This window comes from Manis pentadactyla, chromosome 2 (assembly GCF_030020395.1).
Source record: "Manis pentadactyla isolate mManPen7 chromosome 2, mManPen7.hap1, whole genome shotgun sequence".
NCBI classification, from domain to species: Eukaryota; Metazoa; Chordata; class Mammalia; order Pholidota; family Manidae; genus Manis; species Manis pentadactyla.
The window spans coordinates 108,970,708-108,990,325 of NC_080020.1; the positions used below are offsets into that span (position 1 = coordinate 108,970,708).

The following is a 19,618-nucleotide window of genomic DNA, read 5'->3' on the forward strand; positions in this document are numbered from 1 at the left end:
AAAAACTACTAGAATAACTGAATTCAGCAAAGTTACAGGATACAAATACACAGAAATCTATTGCATTCCTATATACTAACAACAAACTATCAGAAAGAGAAATCAGGAAAACAACTCCATTTACAATTGCATTAAAAAGAATAAAATTCGTAGGAATAAACCTAACCAAGGAAGTGGAAGATCTATGCTCTGAAAACTATAAGACACTCATGAGAGAAATTAAAGAGGACACCAATAAATGGAAATCTATCCCATGCTCATGGATAGGAAGAATTAATATTGTCAAAATGACCATCCTGCCCAAAGCAATTTATAGATTCAAAGCAACCCTTATCAAAATTCCAAAAACATTTTCAACAAACTAGAACAAATAGTTCTAAAATTCATATGGAACCACCAAAAACTCTGAATAGCCAAAGCAATCCTGAGAAAGGAGAACAAAACTGAGGGGTGTACGCTTCCTGACTTCAAGCTCTACTACAAATCTACAGTAATCAAAACAGTATGGTATTGGCACAAGAATAGGCCCATTGATCAATTTAACAGAATAAAAGCCCAGATGTAAACCCATGCATATATGACCAATTAATATACAATAAAGGAGCTATGAATATACAATGGGGAAAAGACAGCCTCTTCAACAACTGATGTTGGCAAAACTGAATAGCTACAGGTAAGAGAATGAAACTGTATTATTATCTAACTCCATACACAAAAGTAAACTCAAAATGATCAAAGATTTCAATGTAAAGTCATGAAACCATAAAACTTTTAGAAGCAAACATAGGCAAAAATGTCTTGAACATAAGTATGAGCAATTTTTTCCTGGATACATCTCCTCAGGCAGTAGAAACAAAATCTAAAATGAACAAATGGGACTACATCAAACTACATAAAAAGCTTCTGTACTGCAAAGGACACCACCAACAGAGCAAAAAGGCATCCTACAGTATGGGAGAGTATATTTGTAAATGATGAATCTGATAAGTGGTTTACATCCAAAATATACAAAGAATTCATACACCTCAACACCCAAAAAACAAATAACCTGATGAAAAAAATGACTGGACTTGAATAGACATTTCTCCAAAGAAGAAATACAGATGGCAAACAGGCACATGAAAAGATGCTCCACATTGCTAGTCATCAGAGAAATGCAACTCAAAACCACAATGAGATACCACCTCACACCAGTTAGAATAGCCACTATCAAGAAGACAAGAAATAACAAGTGCTGGCAAGGATGTTGAGAAATGGGAACCCTCCTACACTGTTGGTGGGAATGTAAATTGGTACAACTACCATGGAAAGCAGTTTGGAGGTTCCTCCAAAAACTAAATATGGAAATACCATTTGATCCAGTAATTCCATTTCTAGGAATGTACCCAAAGAAAACAAATCCTTAATTCAAAAATATATATGCACCCCTATGTTTATCACCACATTATTTACAATAGCCAAGATATGGAAGCAACCTAAGTGTCCATCAATAGATAAAGGGACAAAGAAGATTTACGTATGCACAATGGAATATTATTCAGTCATAAAAAAAGAAATCCTGCTATTTCCAACAACATGGATATGGATCTAGAGGGTATTGTGCTCAGTGAAATAAGCAAGGTGGAGAGAGACAAATACTACATGAATTCACTAACTTGTGGAATATAAAAACAAAGTAAAACAGAATGAACAAAACAACAGTAGACTCATAGACACTGAGAAGTGACTAGCAGTTACCCTGGGAGGGTTAGGGTGGGTAGGTGGGAGGGTGAAGGGAATAAAGGGGCACAAAAATTCTCAATCATAATGTAAGTTAGTCAGAGGGATAGTATTACAGAATGTAGAATATAGTCAATGATTCTGTAACATCTTTCTATGTAGACAGATGGTGACTGCATTAGATGGGGTGAGGGTTTAATAATATGGGTAACTGTTGAAACACTCTGTTGTATATTTTAAACCAATATAAGATTATATATCAACAATACTTCAATTTTAAAAAAAGGATTTTCAGATATTGAAAGAGTTAAATCATTGGGTAGACTCTTAAATCTGTTACTTCTTAAAGAGTCAGATACACAGTGAATGCTCTCAATTTAGTAAATAGCATGTACATAAACAGGTGGCTCTGAATATTTGCATGTTTGACTGAAAACAATCGGACTGTGCATTATACAATGAAACCCTTAAGCTATATTTCATGTCCTGAATTCAGAATCTTAGGAAAACCAGAAAATCAGTATTTCATGCTTTTTATATTGCCTGCCCCAACAGTGTGTTTAACTTTATCACATGCAATTCTAGTACAGATTGAAAAATATAATTCAGTACTGCCTGTAAATATACATACATAGAGATAATAGACAAAAAAATGTTTCTAGTGTGTTAAAGGACAACATTACGTTACTCTGAATTATGAAATTGCAGATTACTTTTTTTCACATAGACTTTATTTTATTTTAGGTAAAACAAAACAAAAACAAATCCTAAAAGCTATGAATGAAAAAGACAAACTTTCTCCAAGAACCAAGCTATACAGCATAAGGAACACTAGGTAAATGCTTAACAGATGTCTTAAATTTAATTTCATAAAAGACCCATACAGAGTGAAATGAAATAAATCTACTAATGGCTAAAATTAGTTAAACTCAGTGAATTGCATTTAGAAGGTGAGGAGATATGATGGTTCAGAAACTACCCTCAGATTACCTAATACAAATATTGGACCTGGAGATCCCTCTAAAATGGATAGCCTGTCTCTGAAATTATCTTAATAGAATTTCAGCATTTTGGAGATTAAGGGGAAGTTCTTTATGCCTCAAATAATGAGGTGGTAGCTCAAAGAGCATGATAAGAGACTTTATCCTGAAAAGGGTGTCATCATCAGCTGAGGAACCTTGGACAAAGTTGCTTTAACTGTATTGTTCTTAATTCTTTTACTATTAATATTATTAATTATAATACTAATATCAACAATTGAATTTTCTAGAGATGAGTTTGTTTACATTCCCTTTTGTGTTTAGTTTATCCTGACAATTTTTTATCCTCATTTAAGATCTAGTCCCCAGGGTTTTAAAAACTTTTTGTTTTATTCCAGCTTCATTGTTTTTAACCATTGTTTTGCCTCTTTGGTTACTCCTTTAACTATTTTGGTCACTTATGCTATTTGCTTTTATTTTGATCCATTTTATCTTCCTTTATTCTGACAAATTGATGTAGTCACTTAAGAATTTTCCAGATCAAAGACATTTCTGCCATGTGTCAGGCTGAAAAACTCTGGGGACTCATCTCTTTCATACAAAGGCTCACCCAAGAACTCACAGACTTTGCCAGTGAGTCCCTGGAGACATTTCCCCAACAGAAAAGGGCAGCCTTCTGTCTGGGTAGGAACACTGGTTGGTTCTTGTAAGTCTGGGGAGAAGAAATCCCAGGGCAAAATACCTCTAAAAACTGAAATCAGTCAAAGGGAGAAATAAAGTTTAAAGTCCGTTTATTGCTCACAAGCTGCAGTCCTTGGTGGTCTCTCTTTCCTGCTCCAGCAGAAGCAAAACAGGCCCTCCCCTCCCCTCTGGGGTACAGATAAGCCCTCCTTGCCCAGGTAATTACCCATTGATATGGAAATGAACTTTTCTGCACCCCTGAGGAATGATGCAAATGCACTAAAGCCATACTTATTTCCACCTCTGAACGCCTATTGGTGTGCAGATGTACTAAAGCCAGGCGAGATATTCTGGAAATGTTACAATTTTACCCACAGCTCTTCAACAAGTAATATAGTCATACCCTACCAGATTCTCATTGAATTTTAAGATGTGGGCCCTTATCCAGGAAATAATTTCAAAAGACCAATCAGCAAGATATGCAGAAAACACTGGAAGTTTGTCTAGAAAGGAAACCATACATCCATCCAGTCTTCTGGGTGCTCAAGAGAATCTCCTGGGTCAAATTTGAACCATCAGAAAACTTCACAGTGGTTCACATTAACTTAAAATGTAGGATTGCTTTCCTTGAGTTGTATATAATTCATTCCTGCCTTTACTCTAAAAATGTTGAGCTTGATTACAAATTATTTTTATGTTCCTTTCTTTTTTATTTCTGCATTTTCAAAACTACCTATAATGAGCTTACAATACTATAATGAGGAAACACAGATTTATAGGATCCCACAACACATTGTTTCCAAGTCTTCTCAGTTTCTAGACCGATGCCTTGCACACGGTAGATGATTGGGAAATTAATGTGAGAAGGAAGAACAGAAAAAAGGGAACAGAATGAATGGAATGGAAAGGGAGGCATCTGCTGGGTGTCTTCTGTTTGCCCCTCCAGACTCACTCTCCAGTTGACCTGAACCCTAAAAGACTGACATGCATGAACGGCTGGGCTTGGCTCTCTTTTTTCTGGTTTCTGGTAGCATTTGGCCAAAGGGGTGCATGGGCAGATCAGAAGTAAGGATTAGGTATTTATTTCTTGGGATTCCTCCCTGTGGGTCACTGCAGACGGCTGTACCCCTCCTTCAACCAGATCCTAAACCATTCCTACACAGCTCTTCCAACTGGGGAAAGCACTGCCTCACCTTCCTTCACATCTTTTGTGATAATGTGCCTCACTTTGACTAGATCCAGCATATTGTGCTCTCTTTTCTGTTGTTTTTACCTCTTGCCCAACTCTTTATATATGTCCCTTAATTAAGCTCTCCTCAAACTGTCCAGTTTGAATGTGTCATACATGTATTGACAAGACACAGACTAATACAGAATCTGCTGGTGACAACAACCCAGTAAGTTCTATCCTCCAGGAACTACTCCTGAAGAAGGATTCAGAGAAAGATTTTTAAAAAACATCACTAATATTGTTCATTTCAAAAGCTAAACAACAAAAAGATTGTTTTCAGTTGACAAATTACAAAGACTTTTTTTTACACCAATGATCTTGTAGTTATGAACTAGTTATTTATTACACTTTTTCTCCTACCAAAAGACAAAGATAAAAATCTATACACATAGTCCTCTATTTCTTTCTTCATCCTCTCAGTGACTTTTCAAAGATTTAACACCCTCTAATATTGATTAAAGCATGCACATATGGAGGAAACCTACTGTGGTATTTGTCCATCTATTTGTCAATCTGATTTTTTTTTTTTAGTTCCTTGAAGGCAATATTTTTTAACCCAGACAAAATAACTTGGGGCTATTTTAGAACTTAAAATTAACATTAATTTTATAAAAGTTATAAAATCATAAACCAGGACTTCTAATTCAATTTACAAATCTTATTTTATTTCTAAATCTAGTAAATTTTAATATCTACTTTTGAAGTGGGCTTTATTCATATCTGGTGTCATTTAGAAACTTTATTATTTAAACTTCACCTAAATATTTTAAATTTAATATATTCCTTTTACTTAATGCTTCTTACTTGAAGAACTTACCCAAATGTTCAGGACAGTAATGAATGTAATAGATTAAAATTGTGAATTCTGTGAATCCTAAGTTCTCTGAAATATTTCAATGCTTTTTACAAACTTCATAAACCCATCTTGATTTTCAACTTAAAAAAAAAATCACATCTCTAAGATTGAAAATTCAGTTATACATTTTAAGTTGGAATCATGAGGCTAATGTATCAGATCCCCTAATAAGCTAAATTACCTTAACTGGTACAAATATCTTTAAAAAACCAAACATACATAGATCATTCCTAAAGTTAACGCAAAATAATTTATTTCATTGGTTGTTAGTTCATTATGTCTATACGTAAGGGTCAAATGAGAGTTTTATTATCCACAAATATTGGGACTTCTATCACAAGCATGTTGATCTAAACATCCCCAAAAAAGGTTATCTGCTTAGCACTGATATTCAACCCCAAATCTTTTACCCAGGTTCTTCAGGAGCAGCCAACACCTAGGGCAATTTTTCTTGCAACAGTGAGGCAACCTGAGCCCTATTTTGTGGTCACTTTGCGATTAAAGACCCCAACCTTATTCTTCTCCAAGTAGGGTGGTAATAGTCCCCATTCTCTGGATTCAGGTTATTTATTACCTAACACTCAGGTAAGATTCAATTTATCTACTGCTTGATTTTATTCTTATTTTCATACTTTTCCTCTTGGTTAGGGGACACAATGCTTACAGATATTTTAATGATATCTGATTATACAGTGCATATCTTTTTTTCTGTGTCATGCTAACAACAGTAGTCTGTTACCATCACTGCCATTCTTCTTTAGGTCATTATATGATAGCAATGTCCTGGGTAAAAGGATACATTTCATAGGTCTCTGGAGTAAGCACTTTAATGCTTCCTTACCCTCCTGGGCCCTGCTCTTGGGTGGTATGCCTTAGCCTGTGACAGATTGGTCTGAGATGACTTGGGTTGAGTGGGCTTGGATTGAGAAGGCTTACACTGAGAGGGCTGGGGCTGGTATGGCTTGGGCTGAGCAGGTTTGGACGGAGACCTTTGAGCTAGGGGGTGCTGAGGTTGAGAGGTTATAGGTTGGGAGGGTTTGGGCTGGAAATGCTCGACTTGGGATAGTTTGGACTGATTGGATTTGAGCTGAGATCTGGGTAAACATTTGCTATTGGACATGGGATGGACTCCCATCTGGAAAGCTGGATTTAAAGGCCCACCCTCTGTCTTCAGCTGGGCTCCTTGCCAAGGGGCAGGTCTTACAGGTTTTTGTATAATGTCTGCTGCTTGAAAAGCTGGTGAGTGAGGATCTTTAATATTAGGTGCTTTCCTCATCAGTTTTCCAGTTGTCCCAGTTGGCTGTGTTCCCTGGGTGCAGGCTTGCCTAGGCTGTGGTTTCCTAACAGCCCCTGCCAGCTGTGAACCCAGGGAACAGAACTGACCTACCTGGGAGACCACTGCCCTAGGCCGTTCAAGAGCTCCCTTCTTCTGTGGTCTAGGCAAGACCTGTACACACCAAGGAAAGGGTCTTGGTGGTCTCTCAAATGTTCCAATCATATGATGTCCCTGAGCAGTTCTTGAAAGTTTCATAAACCTTTCATGTGAATAAAATCTCTGGGGTTGGAAGTACTGAATCCCAAAACTTTTACCTTGACTATGGGTCCTTGTATTCTGAAAATGTGAAGGATGGAACCACTTAGACCTCTGCTCTGAACAAAAGTGGGGACCCATAGCCTGGGGAGCTTTCAAGGAAACATGGTTAAAGTCACCTCCAGTTCTGGTTGGTAAAGGACAGAATACTGGGGTGGGGTGGAAATCCTGAAGGTTCTGGCTGACTTCACTTCTAGCCCCAGCTTCTCTTACAGGCATCTTAGCGTGAGTTTCAGATGAGCTTTCTGGATGATGGCATCTTTGTTGTCCTTCATTTTCAGCTGTTTCAGACAAACTTTCACTGGGAGAAACTTGAATTCCTTGAAAGTTCTCAAAGTCTTGGTCTACCTGGATGCCCAACTCCCTGGCCAGGGAGGCCATGTCCTCCATGGACACATATGTGAGAGAAGAGGAAATCACTTCCTGGAGGGTTGCTCGCAGGCACCCCATGCTCTTCCCTCTCTCCCCAGCTTCCTCCTCCTCCCAAAATAGTAGCTGTGATGGCTTCAGTTTCAGTACCCTCTGGAAAATCTGAGCCTCCTCACTCTCCTTGGCCTGGGGACTGAGGACAAAGTAACATCTTTGAATAGCAGCTTCACCTAAAAACATTAGCAAGTCCCATTCCTTCTCACCTAGACAGTCAGTGAAAAAAAACACAGCTGAGGAAACTTCCATCAAGAAACCAAACTGTGTCCAAAAACTTTGTACATCTCCACGGAGGTTGGCCACCACAAAAGCCTTTTGAAAAACACTATGATTTTCCTTTAGACCATCACAATCAGGGAAACACCACATTATCTCAACCAGGCCATCAGATATTTGCCGGGGAAGTACTGGGGCAGACAAATCCCGATGGAGGAAGATTTTGTGTGGCTTCATTTGGGCAGAGCTGAGTAGTGTGTTGAGGATTCTGGATTTGGAGAAGCTACAGTATCCTAGGCGCACAAAAGAGATGACAGGCACCTTCACAAGAGTCAGAAACTGATCTGTAACCATTGTAGGCCCTCCTGCAGACTGTGTTGGTTGCTTCTTCACAATGTCCTTCATGGCCCTAAGCATAAAGATGCTTTTGTTGTTTTCTGCATCTGGCAGTAGCAAGGGAAGAGCAAATTGGCACTGATACATGTTTGACATGACTTCACGTTGCAAAGAGCTGTCTGAACACAGCAGAGAGGCACAAAGCACATCAAAGGGATTAATGGTTTGTGTGTCTCTAATTTCCAAATTCCCTATTCCAGTCAGCAATTCTCCTTCACTATCCTTATCCAGAACCTTGTGTCTGAGGATTGAATCTCTGGCCGTCATATCCAGAGCTTGAACCTTCATCAGGAAATTCCAGGCTAAGTCCCCTGGACTTTCGGGTGTCCACCCATGTCCGCGATCTAAGGAGAATTGTTTAACAAAATCTGGCAGGAGTTTTCTGTTCCTATCCATGTTCAAATATGACAGGAGATCATTAAACACTTTTTTTCTCTCTGTAGGAAAAAAGATACTCAGTGAATACACAGATTCAGAGTCTAAGCCTCCTTCACTGACTTAAAATTAAACAGTTGACATTTTTACTGCCAAAAGATGAAACAATATAAATAAAGTGAAAATTCCTTTTACCACTCTGCTGATTCCACCACTTTCTTTCCAAGAGATATATCAATATGTTATGGTATGTTGGCTTTCCATTCTTTTTCTGTGTAAATATATAAGTATGCATTATATACAGAAACACATAGTTTGGTTTAATGGGTGCTATTTTATTTTCACAGAAATGATGTTACACAAATGATTCTTTAACTTGTTCTTACTTAACGGTATTTCTTGAAAATTCTTCCAAGTCAGTATATATCAAGATTTGTTTAATTCATTTTAGCTAATCAATTGTACAATCAATTTTGGATGCACCATTGTTTAGTTAGCCATTGTCTACTGATGATCATTTAAGTTTCCCAGTTTTTTGGTTAATGTTTGTATGCAGCAGTGAAAAACCTTGTTAATGCTTCATTATACACATGTAGAAGGAATTCTTCATATTGATACATATATTGCTTCTTTCTTTATACTGATTTATTTCTCTCTATATATAAATATAACAAATATATATAATACATATAAATATATATATTTCATATATTGATTTATTTCTTAAATGATTATCTTGGTAAAGTTCAGAGAAATAAAAAATTTGATTTCCATTAAAGTTTTCTCAGAATTTACATGCTGTACCTAATTTATCCTGATCTCCCATTATCTAATACATTTCTAGTCACTTTCTGAGAATACAGAGATAGTGGTAAATAGGAAAAAAAAACCAGAGAGCAGTTTCTTCTCCTGGTGGATACCAAACCAGCATAAAGCTTCCTGGATCCACTTTAACATGGCCTAGAAGAAACAACAGAAGTGAGAGAGAAGTGTAGATTTCAAGAATTAACCCAAGTTGAGAACCAATGGCAGCGTGAGTAGAGCAGTGGAAATCTCCTCCCAAAACCATGTATGTTTTTAAAAATACAACAAATACAACTTTTCCTAAAAGAGAGACCAGAAGACACAGGACAACAACCAGACTACATCCCCACCTGCAAGAACCCAGCGCCTCGTGAAGGGGGTAAGATACAAGCCGCAGCCTGGTGGGACCCGAGTGCCCCCCACCCCAGCTCCTGGCGGGAGGAGAGGAGTAGGAGCGGGGAGGGAGAGGGAGCCCAGGACTGCTAAACACCCAGCCCTAGCCATCTGCACTGGGAGCACAGACACACAGTGCGTGGTGTGCTGGATACTAGGGGAACAAGACTGTAAGACCTGTGAGCAGGCCCCCGCAGCTGGCGCACCCAGGACAAAGAAAAGCAAGTGCTTTTTGACAGTCTTAAAGGAACAGGGACCCCACAGCTGGACAGAAGTGTCCCAGGACACTTAGCCCAGAAGCTGGGAATCCCAGGGAACTCCGGGTGCCCTAACCCCCTGGGCAGCAGCACAGCTCGGAGGCCCCCCACAGTGATAAACAGCCTCCCACCCATTCCTCCTCCAACACAGCTCCGCCATATTGGAGCAGCAGCCTGAGGCCGGCTACGCCCACAGCAACCATGGAGCTCTACAGTGGCAGAGCAAGAATTAGAAACCCCATCTGCGCGCAGCTGCCCAGCACAAGCTGCTAGGGATTGCTGTTCTCCCAGGAGAGGAAGGCCACAAACCAGCAAGAAGGGACTTTCTCTTAGCCAACACATGTGACAGCTCCCCACAAATACCTCTATCACCATGAAAAGGTAGAAGAATATTATACAGACCAAAATCACAGAGGCAAACCCTGAGAAGGAGATAGACCGAACCAATCACCCTGAGAAAGAATTAAAAATAAAGCTCATAACCATGCTGATGGAACTGCAGAGAAATATGCAAGAGCTAAGGGATGATGTCCGGAAGGAGATTACAGAAATGAAACAATCTCTGGAAGGATTTATAAGCAGAATGGATAAGACGCAAGAGGCCATTGATGGAATAGAAACCAGAGAACAGGAACGCATAGAAACTGATGCAGAGAGAGATAAAAGGATCTCCAGGAATGAAACAATATTAAGAGAACTGTGTGACCAATCCAAAAGGCACAATATCCGCATTATAGGGATACCAGAAGAAGAAGAGAGAGAAAAAGGGATAAAAAGTGTATTTGAAGAAATAATTGTTGAAAACTTCCCCAAACTGGGGAAGGAAATAATCGATCAGACCATGGAAGTGCACAGAACCTCCAACAGAAGGGACCCAAGGAGGACAACACCAAGACACATAACAATTAAAATGACAAAGACAAAGGAAAAGGACAGAGTTTAAAGGCAGCTAGAGAGAGGAAAAAGGTCACCTACAAAGGAAAACCTATCAGGCTATCATCAGACTTCTCAACAGAAACATCACAGGCCAGAAGAGAATGGCATGATATATTTAATGCAATGAAAAAGAAGGGCCTTGAACCAAGAATACTGTATCCAGCACAATTATCATTTAAATATGAAGGAGGGATTAAACAATTCCCAAACAAGCAAAAGTTGAGGGAATTTGCCTCCCACAAACCACCTCTACAGGGTATTTTAGAGGGACTGCTCTAGATGGGAGCACTCCTAAGACTAAATAGATGTCACCAGGGAAAATAAAATCATAGCAAAGAAAGCAGACCAACCAAATACTAACTAAAGACAAAAAATAAAATCAACTACTCACAAAATCAGTTAAAGGAAACACAAAAGAGCACAGAATAAAACAACCAACATATAAAGAATGGAGGAGGAGGAATAAGAAGGGAGAAAAATAAAGAATCACCAGACAGTGTTTAAAATAGCTCAATAAGCAAGTTAAGTTAGATGGTAAGATAGTAAAGAAGCTAACCCATGAACCTTTGGTAACCACGAATCTAAAGCCTGCAATGGCAATAAGTACATATCTTTTAATAGTCACCCTAAATGTAAATGGACTGAATGCACCAATCAAAAGACACAGAGCAATAGATTGGATAAAAAAGCAAGACCCATCTCTATGCCGCTTTCAAGAGACTCACCTCAAACCCAAAGACATGCACAGACTAAAAGCCAAGTGATGGAAAAAGATATTTCATGCAAACAACAGGGAGAAAAAAGCAGGTGTTGCAGTAGTATCAGACAAAATAGACCTCAAAACAAAGAAAGTAACAAAAGATAAAGAAGGACACTACATAATGATAAAGGGCTCAGTCCAACAAGAGGATATAACCATTATAAATATATATGCACCCAACACAGGAGCATCAGCATATGTGAAACAAATACTAACAGAACTAAAGGAGGAAATAGAATGCAAGGCATTCATTTTAGGAGACTTCAACACACCACTCACTCCTAAGGATAGATCCACCAGACAGAAAATAAGTAAGGACACAGAGGCACTGAACAACACACTAGAACAGGTGGACCTAATAGACACCTATAGAACTCTACATCCAAAAGCCATTATTTACAGTAGCCGAGAAATGGAAGCAACCTAAGTGTTCATCAGTAGATGAATGGATAAAGAAGATGTGGTACATATACACAATGGAATATAATTCAGCCATAAGAAGAAAACAAATCCTACCATTTGCAACAACATGGGTGGAGCTAGAGGGTATAAATAAGCAAGGTGGAGAAAAACAAACACCAAATGATTTCACTCATATGCGGAGTATGGGAACAAAGAAAGACTGAAGGAACAAAACAGCAGCAGAATCACAGAACCTAAGAATGGACTAACAGTTACCAAAGGGAAAGGGACTGGGGAGAATGGGAGGGAAGGAAGGGATAAGCGTGGGGAAAAAGAAAGGGGGTATTACGATTTGCATGTATAATGTGGGGGGGCACTGGGAGGGCTGTGCAGCACAGAGAAGACAAGTGGTGATTCTACAGCATCTAACTATGCTGATGGACAGTGACTGTAATGGGGTTTGTGGGGGGGACTTGGTGAAGGGGGGACCCTAGTAAACATAATGTTCTTCATGTAATTGTAGATTAATGACAACAACAACAACAAAAAAGAATTAACCCAAGTTAATCTAAGAAATCCATGGGTAGTCTAAAAGTTGCTTGGACTGGTATATGTGTTGGGTAAGAAGGTAAGGAAGGAGTTGAGGCTAGCATGAAAGGTTCCCAGAGGAGGGAATGAGAGGATAGGTTGCAGGAAAGCTTGGCCTATTCTCTAGTTTGTTTTAGGATTGTATATTTTGTCATTTTGATGAATTTAAAATTCATCAAATAAGTTAGCACATAAATCAGGACCCACAAAGCCCAGGCCAGATGGCTAGTGTTGACAAAGTAATAACAGGGCTACTCTGGAGCTCTTACAAGCAGCAGAGTAAATGTACACACAGCAACAATGATATATTTAACAAGCACATAGCTTGGATTTTAAAAAGTAAGAAACAATAATATCTAGAAGTGAACATCATTTTATAATTAAAAATCCATAAAAATAATCCAACTAAGGCATAAAGAATTGACCAGAGATTTCAGCTGCTATCCACTGAAAGAATTTTGAATTTGAGACTAGTCAGGTTAACTAGCAACTAAAATAGACCAAAAAAGCAGGGGGACCTCTTTGGAGAAACTTAACAGTGTGTATTCTCTATAATTCATCATACACAATGTTTAAGACACAATCCAAAGTTAACAGTTAACAGACATAGGAAGAAATGTAATATAACTCATACTCAATCAATGGAGATGGACCACAAGACAACCCAAATATTGGATTCAACATATAAGAATTTTAAAGCAGCTGTTTTAAGTATTCTCAAGAATGTAAAATAAAATAAGCCCATAATGAATGATTAAATAGGAATTTTCAGATAAAAATAGAAAGTACTGTAAAAATGGAAGTTATATAATTAAACATCACAATATCTGAATTTAAAAAAATTAGTAGATGTACTTAACAACAGATTGGAAATGAAAGAAGAAAAAACTCAATATACTGAAAAATACAGCAATAGAAATGATCCGATATGAAGAACAGAGTAACTATTAAAGAAAGAAAAAGCATGAATAGAGCCTCAACAACCTATAGAAAAATATCAAAAACTTTAACATACATGTGCTACTGGGAGGTGGATTGGGAATTCCTTGTTATTGTCTCCTCAAAGGAAAGAATTCAGTCAAGAGACTTGACAGAGAGTTAAACCTGAAAACAGTTTTGTATTTAGAAAAGTAAAAGGACAGTATACGCCAAAGACAGAGTTGTGGGCTGACCTTGCAAATGGGTAGCAGCCACTGAGTTTACAATGTTTTCTATGGGGGTTTATTTGATATCCTCTCTCCCATTTTGTCACTATTAAGCCACCTTTTAGATCCACCTTGGTTCCTTGCCTCCAACCTCTTTGCACACATTGATGTCAACCATCTGCCCATGAGCACCTAAGGGGAAATAGACCATAACTGAAGTGTAAATAATATTATAATGGCACTGCGGTTACTAGTGGACAAGGTTTTCCCCAAGAGTACATGCTCCCAAACTGGCAAAGCCCCAGTGACTCACATCTTTTGCTTATCAATCTGTGCTAAACGACAAAAAGGATTGGTTTAAGGGAGACAGAGTGGTCTCTGGGTAGAGACTGAGTGGTCTGTCACCCTTTCTCCCCTCCTGCTCATGACTATCTAACTGCCTACTCTAACACAGGTATTTGGAGTCTCAGAAAGGCCAGGAGTAAGCAAGTGGGACAAAAGAAAATATTTGCATAAATAATGGCTGAAAACTTCCCCAATTTTTAAAAAAAGTGTTATAGTTTCACAAAACTGCAAACCCTAAGGAGGATAAAAACAAAGAAAAATCACACCTAGACATAACAGAGTCAACTGCTAATAAAAATTTAAGAAAAATGACAAAACACTTTACCAAGGAACAATGATAAAATGACTAAAGACTTAGCATCAGAAACAATGGAAGCCAAAAGACAGAGGAATGACATCCGTTGAGATGCTAGAGGCAAAACAAAAAACAAAAAAACCCCTCACATATCTAGAATTCTATACCTAGCAAAAATCTTCTGGAATGAAGGCACAATAAAGACATTTTTGAATAAATAAAATCTAAGAGAATTTACCACCAGCAAACCTTCACTTAAATGAATATTAAATAAAATTCTTCTGGCTAAAGGGAAACATCAGATTAAAACTTGGATCTTCAGGAAGAAAGAAAGAAAGAAAGGACACAGGAAATGGTAACTATATGGGTTTCTATCCAATTATAAACTGTAAGGGAAGGGAGTTGATCTATAGTGTATATGCAAACTGACTATACAAGGCAGAGCACACAGGGCAATACCTGAAGCCTTCCATAAACTTTGATTTGACATTGACTTTTTTTTTCCATCATGACATTTAACATGACAAGAAGTATGAAGACCCTTCTCTTTTGAGTCAGATGCGTCTAGATTTTTTTTCAGTTCCTGGCTGCATAGACAAATATTACATAGGATAGCCACATGGCTCCAGTCAACTAGAGGGGTTTGGTAGCCATTAGAATTATATTGCAGATCATAACTACATTATTATTAAGACTACTCTGTGTTCTGCTAAAGGTGTTAGATTGATTGCAAAAATTTCCCCCACTTGTTATCCATACCTTTTGAAATAGTACTTTGCAAGAGGTGGAGTCTACTTTTCCCTAAGCCTTGAATATTCATTGGCTTTGTGACTTGCTTTGGTCAACAGAATGTGGCAAGAGTGATGCTGTTATGGATTGAATTGTATCCCTTTCCCCCAAAATTATGTTACATCCAGTACCTCAGAATGTGGTTGTATTTGTAAACTGGGTCTTTACAGAGATCAAATTAAAATGAAGTCTACAGGTGTGCCTTAATCCAATAAAATTGTTATCCTTATAAGAAGGCAAAATTTGAAAACAGACATGCACAGAAGGAAAATGGTTTGAAGACACAGAAAGATAGTCATCTACAAATCAAGGAATACCTGAAGCTACCAGAAGCTAGCAGAGAGGACAGATCTTTCCTTAATGTCTTCATAGAGAGAGCATGACCCCATTAACACTTTGGCCTCCATAATTGCAAAAATAAACTTTCCATTGTTTTAAGCCACCCTTCTGTAGTACTTTATTGTGGCATCCCTATAGAGTAATAGTTCTGAGCCTGTACCTCAAATGACCTTCACTACTTCTTTCTCCTCTTATTCCTCTGCCCTCACCATAAGAATATACCTCATCTAGTCTGAGAACAAACCCAGACTAGCCTTCTGGAAGATGAGGCTACTCTATGGCTAGCTGAGCACAGATGTATATGGGAAGACCAGAAGAACTGCCCAGCTAATTACAGACACATTAACAACAAGGCATTCTTACTGTTTGAAGCAACTGAATTTTGAGAAGCTTGGTTACGCAGCATTATTGCTGCAATAATAACTGATACAGGAAAAAAAATCATGCAAACAAAAGAACATCATGCAAGAAACACATTATAATATTAGACTGTCACCTGTGGAAGAAACTGAATGGGAATGGGGAATGGAGAAAAAAAGTGGAATAAACAAATGGGGCTTTTTACAGAATAATGATGATACTATGTATTGAATAATTAATTCAATCCCATGTAACAGCTGAAATATATAAAAAATAAAAAATTTTTATTTAAAATCAGGCCTAAAAGCAACTTTGTATTAAGAAGGTATAGGGATAGGGCAAGAACTGTTATGGGGTGACTTATGTACCCCTCAAATTCATGTTGAAATCCTAACCCTCAGCACCTCAGAATGTGATATTAGTTGGGAATAGGGTCACAGCAGTTGTAATTAGTTAGATGAGGTCTTTAGGATGGGCCCTAATCAAAGATGACTGATGTCCTTATTAAAAGGGGAAATTTGGACATAGAGAGCATGGACTCAGGGAGACAACCATGTGAAGATGAAGGCAGATGGGTAGCGGGGGAATGTTTCCACAGGCAAAGAATTTCCAGCAAACCACCAAAAGCTAGGAATAGATTTTTTTTTCCCTAGATAGAATAATACTTGACTCATACAGAGAAGAGACAGAGCAAGGTTAGCTTCAATAGTGAGAGGAACAGATTCTTCTTTACAGCCTTCAGAAAGAATCAACCCTGTAGATACTATGATTTCAGATTCAGAGATTCCAAGCTGTGAGACAATATACTTCTGTTGTTTATTGTTTAAACCACCTAGTTTGTAGGACTTTGTTACAGCGACCCTAGCAAACTAACACAAGGTGTGATGAGGAGGAAATTACTCCTTTCCTACCCAGAACTGTGCACAAGCCTATAAACTGACAATCAATATTTACTTTTGCTTATACTGCCCACCATTTCCCAAGTCCTGGTTCTTCCTTCCTGTCAGCACCCACCTTTGAGGCAATTCCAGGCCATAACAAATTTCTGAGTAGATGCTTTTCTGGTGATATTAGGTGCCCTTCCTCTTCCCCTCTCCCCATGTCATGGCAACCTAAAAATAACTGTTGCCCAACTGTGCAAAGATCACATCTCATGTCCATACCTTCCATACTTTTCTCTTCTTCTTCCTCCAATGACATGCCAGTTTCCTCATCCTCACAACTCTCTTCTTTCTCAGAGAAATCTGTGGTTTGTGAATTTACAAAGTCTTCTTCACCATCATAGACAATGTCCTCTGGGTCATTATAATCCTCTTCTCCCAAGATGGTTTCTGCATGTTCAGAGTATCCAACAGGTTCTAGACACTCCTCTTTCCCTAAGTATAAAGAACCATCTGGCTCCGCATATCTCTGCCCATCTCGTAAGTACTCAGTAGGTGCTGGAACTTCATATTTAGCAGCGTCAACTGAATGTGGTAATGTGACTTTTGGTGTGTTGGATTCCTTCTCGTTTTCCCTTGAGGACAAGACAGTTTCCCTATAACTAGTTTTGTCACTGAAAGCCTCAGGGGTGTCTAAATCCAAGTGTCCTTTCCCTTTCCCACGGTACACTGTGCTCTCAGGAGTCTCAGGCTGTTTCTCTCCAGAGGAAAAAGCATCTTCCAATTTCTTGCTTACCCCCATATATTGAGGAGCTTCTATATTCTCATGTTTTAAGAATTCTGAAAAGAATAAGAAAGTTTGGGATTTTTTGTTTGTTTTGTTTTTCCAAATTAACAAAAAAAAACTTTTATAATAGCTTGAGTTTCTTGAGGTCTCAAAGCATCATCTCCTTTATTTCACTGGAGGATAGGAATACCTACCATCTCTTACACAAAAGGCAAAAAGTCAACTGTCAGAACTTTCCTTCTCCCACTGGAAGAAAACCAGATCACACTCTTGGCTTGTTCAAAAGTTTGAGTCTTTCACAACAAATTCAAAGGGTCAATGAGCAAAACAGAAAATCTGAATCCTATGAATAGTGCTTATGTGTGGATTTACAGTGACCCCAAACCAGCTCAGACTTCCTAGGGCCGTTGCTAATGAAATCATCCTGAACAGAGCTCTAATTTGAAATATTAAGTCTTAGTAATAATAAAACCTGTTTCTCTAGCATATGGTGCTTGTCCTGCATTAGAGACCATTAATATTAACCTTTTTATCTCAGCCTCTAAAGTCTCATAAAATAATATTTTTTTAATTCCTGGAAGAGGAGCTACACCTACTTCAACTGGTAATCTACAAAATTGTTAAATAATTGCTCCCTCATCTGTCACTAATATTTGAACACTGAAGAATTAGCTTTTGAAATGCTCCAGGAAACTAAAGTTCTGGCTGGCATTCTTATGAGAGAGAAAATGATCCACTGTGTAAATGTGCTAAAAACAATTTTCCCTACATTTTCAAAATAGCTTTAGTAAGTGAAATATGCAGGTGTTTTAAGTTAATGCCCATGAATTTACTTACTTTATAAAGAATATCCGGATGTGTCATAATTAACAAGTCTCTTTCCAACTCTGAGTATTTCTAAATGTCATTGCCAGAAGAATGAGCAGTTTGTACTAGCATTAAAACATCAGAAAGTTTTGGATATAATTTAAACAAAAAATTACCAGTCCCCTAAACCAAAAAGATACACAGTTCCCAGCTTTTTAAATCCTGGACACTTTTCACCTTTACCCTATATTTCAGTGAAAATTATCTCCAGAAGAAAGATAAATGAAAATAATAGCTTGGAGATAATTTATTTTATAACAATACTGTCCTCTCACCCTCAAAAAAGTATAGAAATTAAACTTACCATGCCTTAAGTTCCAAGTGGTAGCTGACTCTGGAAAAGTACTAAATAAACACTTGAGAAAATCCAGACAGCTCACCTCTCCCTTTTTCTGTACCAAAATTAACAGCTTTCGACTTTTCTTCAGGGGATCTGCGATATCCTCCAGAGCCTCATACTCTTCCTCAGAAATCAGCCTCCGAGAGTTTAATGCATCTAAGATAGAATCAGGATCTTGTTGGAGGAGATCAAGTAACTTCTTTCGTTCTTTTTCTATGATCTCTGAGGGAACACTCACGGCAGCCATTGTTCTTGTTTTCTCTAGACCAGGAAATGGATTATGAAATCTGTCCAACAGAGAAACGGAAGTTGCTTTTTTGTGTGTGTGCAAGAATTATGAGCAAAATTAAACATGCTGGTGATGCCCCGTGTGGGGAATGGCAGATAGAAATCCACCGTGGAAGGAGAGGAATCCACCCCCTGAGCCTTCCTGCACCTTGGCTCCCTTCAGATTATTTACCTGCTCTTTTGATGACTGTCGGCCTCCTCCCCGTCTCCTACCCGCAGATAAAGGAGGCAACGCAATGAGATATCGAAGACCTGAGTAGGCCAGCCAGGGGACTCAAGGCAAACCAGCTCAAGAGTGGTGTTGGAAAGGCACCTCTCATATGTATTGATCAGGCATCATATTCTTGAGTGGGTTAACAAGTTTCTAGACACAATGATTAACATGCAGGAATGTAATTGCCCCCAGGTTGCTGGGGCAGGTCCTCCCTGTCCCCAGGCAATGAGGGGTTAGAGATAACAAGAAACAGATCTTGGTTTAGATTTAGTGAGCTGCCTTATGCACCACAGATAACAAGGAAGGCAAACAATTCCCATAGAAACAGAATGATCTATGGATGGCAACCTACACTTA

General features: G+C 38.4%; 1 protein-coding gene across 4 annotated transcripts; it reads right to left on the reverse strand.

Moving 5' to 3' along the window:
- Positions 1–5,698: 5,698 nt before the first annotated feature.
- Positions 5,699–19,040, reverse strand: CARD6 (caspase recruitment domain family member 6). 4 transcript variants are annotated; one of them, XM_036910871.2, is made up of 3 exons: positions 18,724–19,040; positions 17,057–17,605; positions 5,699–8,533 (listed from the first exon to the last, which is right to left on the reverse strand). In XM_036910871.2, the coding sequence occupies exons 1-3, from the start codon at positions 19,004–19,006 to the stop codon at positions 6,294–6,296; spliced, it is 3,072 nt and encodes a 1,023-aa protein (XP_036766766.2). In that variant the 5' UTR covers positions 19,007–19,040; the 3' UTR covers positions 5,699–6,293. The 4 variants fall into 4 exon arrangements, with proteins under 4 accessions (XP_036766766.2, XP_036766765.2, XP_036766767.2 ...); XM_036910870.2 differs by having other exon boundaries at positions 17,048–17,605; XM_036910872.2 differs by having other exon boundaries at positions 17,048–17,605; positions 18,800–18,922.
- Positions 19,041–19,618: the final 578 nt, after the last annotated feature.

Coding starts and splice junctions, on each gene's coding strand:
- CARD6 (XM_036910870.2), bottom strand. CDS start 19,006: ATGGCTGCCGTGAGTGTTCCCTCAGAGATCATAGAAAAAGAACGAAAG. Junction 17,606..18,723: donor CACTTGGAACTTAAGGCATG/GTAAGTTTAATT, acceptor TATTCTTTTCAG/AATTCTTAAAACATGAGAAT. Junction 8,534..17,047: donor AGAAGAGAAAAGTATGGAAG/GTATGGACATGA, acceptor TTTTTCCTACAG/AGAGAAAAAAAGTGTTTAAT.